The sequence below is a fragment of the Sphaeramia orbicularis genome, chromosome 3 (genome assembly GCF_902148855.1).
Source record: "Sphaeramia orbicularis chromosome 3, fSphaOr1.1, whole genome shotgun sequence".
NCBI classification, from domain to species: Eukaryota; Metazoa; Chordata; class Actinopteri; order Kurtiformes; family Apogonidae; genus Sphaeramia; species Sphaeramia orbicularis.
This window is the reverse complement of record NC_043959.1, coordinates 8,277,483-8,284,723: the sequence shown is the minus strand read 5'-3', so window position 1 is coordinate 8,284,723 and position 7,241 is coordinate 8,277,483. Positions and strand designations below refer to the sequence as shown.

At 37.4% G+C, this 7,241-nt stretch overlaps 1 protein-coding gene across 2 annotated transcripts; it reads left to right on the top strand.

Annotated features, from left to right (window-relative positions):
• The first annotated feature begins 416 nt into the window (after positions 1-416).
• On the top strand, positions 417-3,569 carry ccnb2 (cyclin B2). 2 transcript variants are annotated; one of them, XM_030160823.1, is made up of 8 exons: positions 417-553; positions 749-865; positions 1,416-1,700; positions 1,775-1,933; positions 2,009-2,245; positions 2,396-2,536; positions 2,627-2,737; positions 2,803-3,569. In XM_030160823.1, exons 1-8 carry the CDS (start codon positions 527-529, stop codon positions 2,911-2,913), a joined length of 1,188 nt encoding a protein of 395 aa, XP_030016683.1. In that variant the 5' UTR covers positions 417-526; the 3' UTR covers positions 2,914-3,569. The 2 variants fall into 2 exon arrangements, with proteins under 2 accessions (XP_030016683.1, XP_030016675.1); XM_030160815.1 differs by having other exon boundaries at positions 746-865.
• Positions 3,570-7,241: the final 3,672 nt, after the last annotated feature.

The window sequence follows — 7,241 nt, the reverse complement described above, 5'->3', positions numbered from 1 at the left end:
ACTTTGGGTCAGTGTCTGTTGTTTTTAAATGTGCGATGTAAATAAACTGACTTGACCTGTTTCTAAATAACAGAGGGTGCAGATTTGGGGCATCAGCAACAAATCCAGTTTAGATTTGTATGTTTGAATATGAAATGTGTGTATCTGTATGTATGAAATATACACACATATATATATATATATATATATATATATATATATATATATATATATATATATATATATATATATATATATATACATATATATATATAACTTAGAAAACCACTGTCACAAATTTACGATAATAATTAACTACTTCCTAGTCAAAGGTCATTGGTGACGAGACGCCTCCCTGTGGACCAATCAGGAATGGCCGACTAAAACCTGTATCCAATCAAATTTGACGGAGCGCTATTTGAAAGCGTAGAGACTCGGCGTTAGTCAGTTCACTGTTGTTTACCTTCATATATCGGTGTTTTAGGAGTCTCTGGAGCCTTGTCCTGGTTTCCTTCCTCTTGATTTTACTAGGTTACCGACCTTAAACATGTCCTCTGTGGAAGCCCGTGCTCTGGTGAGTAAAACTGTACTGACTTTGTCCTGTTGTTGTACAGCTGTTAGCTTCGGCTAGCTACTGCTGCATGGTTAGGTTAGCTTCACTGGCTAGTAGCGTTAGCGTTGTCAGTATCTTCGACTCTCGGCTTCTCTGCGATTTGTAAACTATGCAGCTGTTAACACGACCGTTCGCTCTCTGTTTCTTTTTTAGCAGCTGGGTGCTGCAAACAACCCAGTGAGGATGGGTAAAGCCGCGGCAGCTGGTCCTAAGAGAGCGGCGCTGGGAGAGATGACCAACTCCAATGCAACATTAGCAGCCGTCAACACAAAGGTTACACAATGGAAAGAATTAAACTGAACTACAGTGTCTTTATTGTCTCGTACCCTTTAGCCTCATTATGTATTTCCTTGTAACTGTGATAGTCAGTCATTTAAAAATGGTGTGCAAGGAGAATTTAAATGTGCAAAAAAAATAAATAAATAAACACGCCCAAACATTTTAATAACTTTTTTTTTTTTTTTTTAAACCTATGTTATCGGGAAACAATTGTAAGATACAGATTCTGTTCCCAAACACCAACCAATAGAGAGATTTTTTTTTTTTTTTTTTTTAATGAATGCTGCATGCACTGACAGAAGACCTTGAGTATTGAAATTAGGCCACACCGGGTATTTCAGATGTTTCAATATCCAAATTATTCAAAATCAAGTATTTGCATTCAGTTCTCAGCTTTAAGTGTCTGACGTCCTGGAACTTTACTTGCTTTTTTCTCAAAAGCTGATGCTTCAGTGCAAATCAGTAGCATTAAATAACAGTTTCTGAAATTTTTTACATTACTAGGTTCTCAATGTGTCCTTGTATGACTAACACATTTTCTCAGAGGGGAAGAGCAACCAAAGCCTCAGCTAAACCGCCTGCTGCCCAAAATCCCAAATATCCTGCAGTCCAGTCAGTGGCTCCAGTGGTCCAGGTCTCTGAAGTGCCTCCGGCTCCTGCTAAAGTCACAGAAGAGCCGGCTGACATGCCCATGAAGGAGGAGGAGCTGTGCCAGGCTTTCTCTGAGGCGTTGCTCACTGTGGAGGATGTTGATGAGCAGGATGGAGATTTTCCACAGCTCTGCTCCCAATATGTCAAAGACATCTACAAATACCTACACATCCTTGAGGTGGCTTCTCCTCCTTACATGTGTACTTTGTGCTTGGACTCTACATTTTACACTAACGTGGTTTGTTTCCTTAGGTCCAGCTAGCTGTACGAGAAAACTACATGCAGGGTTATGAGATCACAGGACACATGCGAGCTATTCTGGTTGACTGGTTGGTTCAGGTTCACTCCAGGTTCCAGCTGCTGCAGGAGACTCTGTACCTCACAGTTGCCATCCTGGATCGGTTCCTCCAGGTACAAACTGTTTCATGGGACTAGTGTAGATATTCTTCTCTATGCTTTAAGACTTACACCTCTTGTCTTCTGCAGGTTCAGCGAGTCTCTCGTAGAAAGCTGCAGCTCGTTGGCGTCACTGCCATGATGTTGGCTTGCAAGTACGAGGAGATGTATGCTCCAGAGGTGGGAGACTTTGCCTACATCACAGACAATGCTTTCACAAAGTCTCAGATTCTGGATATGGAGCAGGTGATCCTGAGGAGCCTCAAGTTTCAGCTGGGACGTCCCGTGCCTCTACACTTTCTCAGGAGGGCTTCAAAAGTGGCCAATGTGAGTCCTGCACACAACAGATATCTTAAATGCAAGGAATGTTACAATACTTGATCTACTGTCAGCTGCTAATTAATCTAGTAGAACTATATTGACCTGCTCAAAAGATTTGTGGCTTTCCCCTAAAGATTCTTTTCAATATCTTGTTAGTCTGACATCCAGAGACACACACTGGCCAAATATCTGATGGAACTGACTCTCCTTGACTACAACATGGTTCACTATCGACCTTCTGAGATTGCTGCCGCTTCACTCTGCCTCTCTCAACTGCTGCTAGATGAACTACCATGGGTAGGTTGACTGGCATCAAAGTAAGGTCTTTTTTTAATGCAGAAAACTGTCCTCTACTTCGATATTAACTGGTCTCTTCTGTCTCCTCAGTCTCCTTCTCAGCAGCACTACTCTACCTATGATGAGGCTCACCTGAAGCCCATCATGCAGCACATCGCCAAAAATGTTGTGGCTGTAAATGAGGGCAAAACAAAGTTCCAGGTGAGTACATGAGTCTAAATGTATCTTCTGACATGAGCTTGAGTTTAACGTCTCTTCTCCTGCAGGCTGTCAAGGTAAAGTACTCAAGCAGCAAGTTGATGAAAATCAGCCTCATTTCTCAGCTCAAGTCTTCAGTCATCAAGAACATGGCAGCTCCTCTCCTGGACAAACAATGAGGCCTGTCTTGTTTTGACATGGACATTTTACTTGCACTTTATGTTTTGTTTTTTAAGCGATACCTGTGGATAAACTTGTAGATTTTAATAAACATGTTTTTAAAATAATTCTATCGTACTTTGTTTCAAAACATGCACGTTGTGGTCCAAATACATCATTTCTCTGCAGACTGAAGCTTGTAAAATGCAGCTTTAATGTGGTTCCTGGAAACTTTAATCAAGTTTTGTTGTGTTTTTTTTTTTTGTTTTGTTTTTTTTTAAGCCTTTTAAATCTATATTGGCTTTTCATTTGAGTAATGCTTGAAAGTTTCAGATTTCTGAAACGGGAGTCCTACCTCACTAGATGTAAAGTGCCTTTTTTTAAATTTTTTCTTTTTTCATTTCATGGTTTACATGAAGCACCTGGCTGTAGTTTTTATTTTAGACTGGCTTCAAACCTGCCTTTCTCTACACTCCTGTACATATTTTTGAATTATGCATGTTGAAGGGATTTTTTTTTTTTTTTTTTGCTTGCATCATTTAGCTTTAATTCCCATAGTCTAGTTTATCTAACTGGACATTTCTCATGTTAAGCAGCTTGTGAAGCACAGGTGGCAGTGATGACATCATTGATGGTTCTGTTTAATTTCTCACAACATTCTGTGAACAATGCCTGAAACTGCAGTCATTTTGATTAAGTTTTGTCTTGGAGTAATACTGGAAGTGTTTGTCAATCATCTCTGCTCAAATTAAATGTTTTAATCCATTAAATGTTGTATAAAATATCTGTGCAAATTGAGCCTTTTCTTAATCACTTCATGACCTTTAACACTGCATATCCTAATGTGGGCTTCATTTTCCTACAAAGGGAATCGCTTGTAACTCATTTCAGTGTAAAAATTGGAGACACATGATTAAAAATCCTGATGTTATTTCTTTACAAATCAATAAAGGCAATATTTGCAAGTGGCCGTACCATCTCAGCTCAGAACATTAATCTACAATCCTTCATAGTAGAAGACATTACTTAGAATCCAGGTAAAGTTTGTTCAACCATCTTTACTAAGTACTTACAGGGTGGGGAAGCAAAATTTACAATATTTTGAGGCAGGGATTGAAAGACAGTGTATGACCAATTAGTTTATTGAAAGTCATGACAATTTATTTGCCACAAGAAAATTTACATCATAGAAAATGTTTTTATTCTATGTGTCCTCCTTCTTTCTCAATAACTGCCTTCACACACTTCCTGAAACTTGCGCAAGTGTTCCTCAAATTTTCGGGTGACAACTTCTCCCATTCTTCTTTAATAGTATCTTCCAGACTTTCTCGTAATAGTTTTGCTCATAGTCATTCTCTTCTTTACATTATAAACAGTCTTAATGGACACTCCAACTATTTTTGAAATCTCCTTTGGTGTGATGAGTGCATTCAGCAAATCACACACTCTTTGACGTTTGCTTTCCTGATTACTCATATGGGCAAAAGTTTCTGAAAAGGTATGGATAATAGTGTTAGGTATGATTATGACATCAATATATGATTGGTTTCAAAACAATTGATGTAGTGCCTGCTAAGAAAAAACAATTAAATGTTCATTGTACATTTTGCTTCCCCACCCTGTACATCTGCTTTCAGACTCAGATGCACATTGATCCCCTGAGGATAATTACTTTGTCCTTTAGCTCTATAACAATAAAATTAAAAAGTAATGTCATAACAGTAATAGAAGTAATGTATGTCCTGGAAAATCAAACTTAGTGTAAATTCTATTGTAAATACTTTTATGCAAGTGTTGTTTGTATTATTGTGTTGTAGGGTCTTCTTATACTCAGAAGCCACAGAACACATCATAATGAGCAGTTACCATAATATTAAATGCATTTGGATCAGTAATGTAAAGTAATTATTTTCCCATTGCACACATGAAAACAAATTAGGCAGTTTGTTGAGCAAACATTGTACAGGTCTTTTTCAGTAAGATGTAACATCCTTGAACATCACCTCATCTGATATAATCATTTGGAAAAAAGAGAAACTAAAGATGCTGCAAAAACAGTGATCTATAAATATACAGATAACAAAAAGACCGGAAGTAGTTAATTAAAGGCATTAAGACATTTACGGTACTGTAGAAACAAACATGATTTTTTAAATTATTAAAATTTGACATTGACCACAGAACATTAATGTCATAAAAGATACAAGATTCTGCTACAGCCACTGGGTAGGTAGACACATTACCGTACAAATACAACTTCAATAAACATCCAGCGTTCTAAACAGATAGTTCCTGCTCTCTTCCCCATGAGTATGTATCAACAGACATGTGTATAAGGCCTGGATTGACTTGGATAGAAGATCAGGTGATGGAATGCTGTAAAAAAAAAAGTGATATATTAAGAAAATAGTTGCTGATATCATGGTTTTATATTTTCAAGCTGTGTTTTGCCTTGGTTTTCAGAGGACTGAGATACTCTGGGTTCTAGTGTTTTCTCTGAGTTTATGGAAAACTCAACTGCAGGAAAATGAGGACAGTAGGTCCATCTGTGAGAAGAATGTAACATTTTTCAATTATAAAATGTTAATTTATCATTTAGCACAATTTCAAACCATTTTATTCAGTCATTTAGAAAAGCAAAAACCTGAAAACAAAACATGCTTAAGTGTAACTCAGGCCTTTAGTGGATCTGGGAAAAGTCTGTTTAGTAGAGTGTAGTTTTAATGGTCTCCAAGTTGATTTTACATGAATTTGGCTTGGACACAGCAGCTTACTGCGGTAGGGAAAACGCTGCAAAAATCAAAACCTTATCAAGTGTATTTTTCTCATTTCTAGACAAAATATCTCATCACACTTAAAATAAGACATAATCACCTAAAGAGTAATTTTTCAGTGAGATATAAGAACTTATTTTTAGACAATAGATCTTGAAAATCCTATTTCAAGTAATCTTACCAAAAATATTTTCACTCGTTCCATTGGCAGATTTATTTTGCTTGAATTTAGCAAAAAAAAAAAAAAAAAATCTTAAATAAAGCAAAAAAATCTGCCAATGGAACGAGTGAAAATTATCTTGGTAAGATTTCTTGAAATAAGATTTTCAAGATCTATTGTCTAAAAATAAGTTCTTATATCTCACTGAAAAATTACTCTTTAGGAAATTATGTCTTATTTTAAATGTGATGAGATATTTTGAGTAGAAACGAGAAAAATACACTTGGTAAGATTTAGATTTTTTTCAGTGAACCTGACACTGTTATTACTTTTTACTATAAAACTAGATTTAAGAATTGTATATGTTTGTTGGTTACATAATGGTTTGAATTAATTAACAAATTACAGATTGTAGTTTTCATTGAATCTTTGAAAATATCCCCACTTCTCTGTAAATTTGGTTTATATTATTGAAGTGAAGTGTCTTTATTGTGTTGATTTAAAAAAAAAAAAAAAAAGAAGGAAAAAAAAAAGTCTAATTTAGATCCTCACTTTATAGTGCTTTGAACCAGAAACCTTGTCACTATTTTGTCTCCAAATTTTTCTAAACCTTGCTTGATAGGTTTGTGGATCTAACCCCAGAACTGTAATTCTAGTTTACAGAAGTCTGTGTACTTCTGCTTGAGTAAACAATGTGTGTCCTTCCACCACCTCAGTGTACTGTCCATTCTGCTAAAGCCTTCACACCTGCCAAGACTGAAACTACACATCTTTTTATTCTCAGAGGAAAGTGTGTAAATATAGGGTCATCTTTAAAAAAAAAAAAAAAAAAAAAGAAAAGAAACCTCCACACATCTCTTTAAGATTTGCTTTGTGTTGGTTTGATGAAAAAATGAGAGGACGATGGGGTTTAACACGTCACCACAAGTAAGAAAAGAAGAGTTTGCTGTGAAGCTGAGGGCAGTGAGGTCAGGCTGCTCAGCTCCGACTGTGACGCTTCAGCTCCAATAGTGTCATTAATCCAAAGAGTCAGTCATCTGTTAGAAAAACCGTGTGAAGCTGCAGGATCCAGTGAAACCACTCCTTCAGTCACTGCCTTTGTTTGACGCCTGGACCTCGCACCATTACACACAGCACAATCAGACAGTTGGCTGTGTTTGGACAGTGTGTCTGCTCTCGGACCGTAACATGACAGAATACGGCTGTGAACGCAGCTCATATTCCCTCACGCTGTACTAACTGAGTGCATGTGCTGCACAGGACCATTGTACATTCAGACGGAGCCTGACCTCACCACACGCTGCTGCAGCACCAGGCAGACTGGTCCGACTGTACCAACACTGAGCAGAGCTGGACTGGAACAGAAATAAGCAGTGTGAAGGTCCACCGGCACAAAAGGAACGCACTGCTGCTA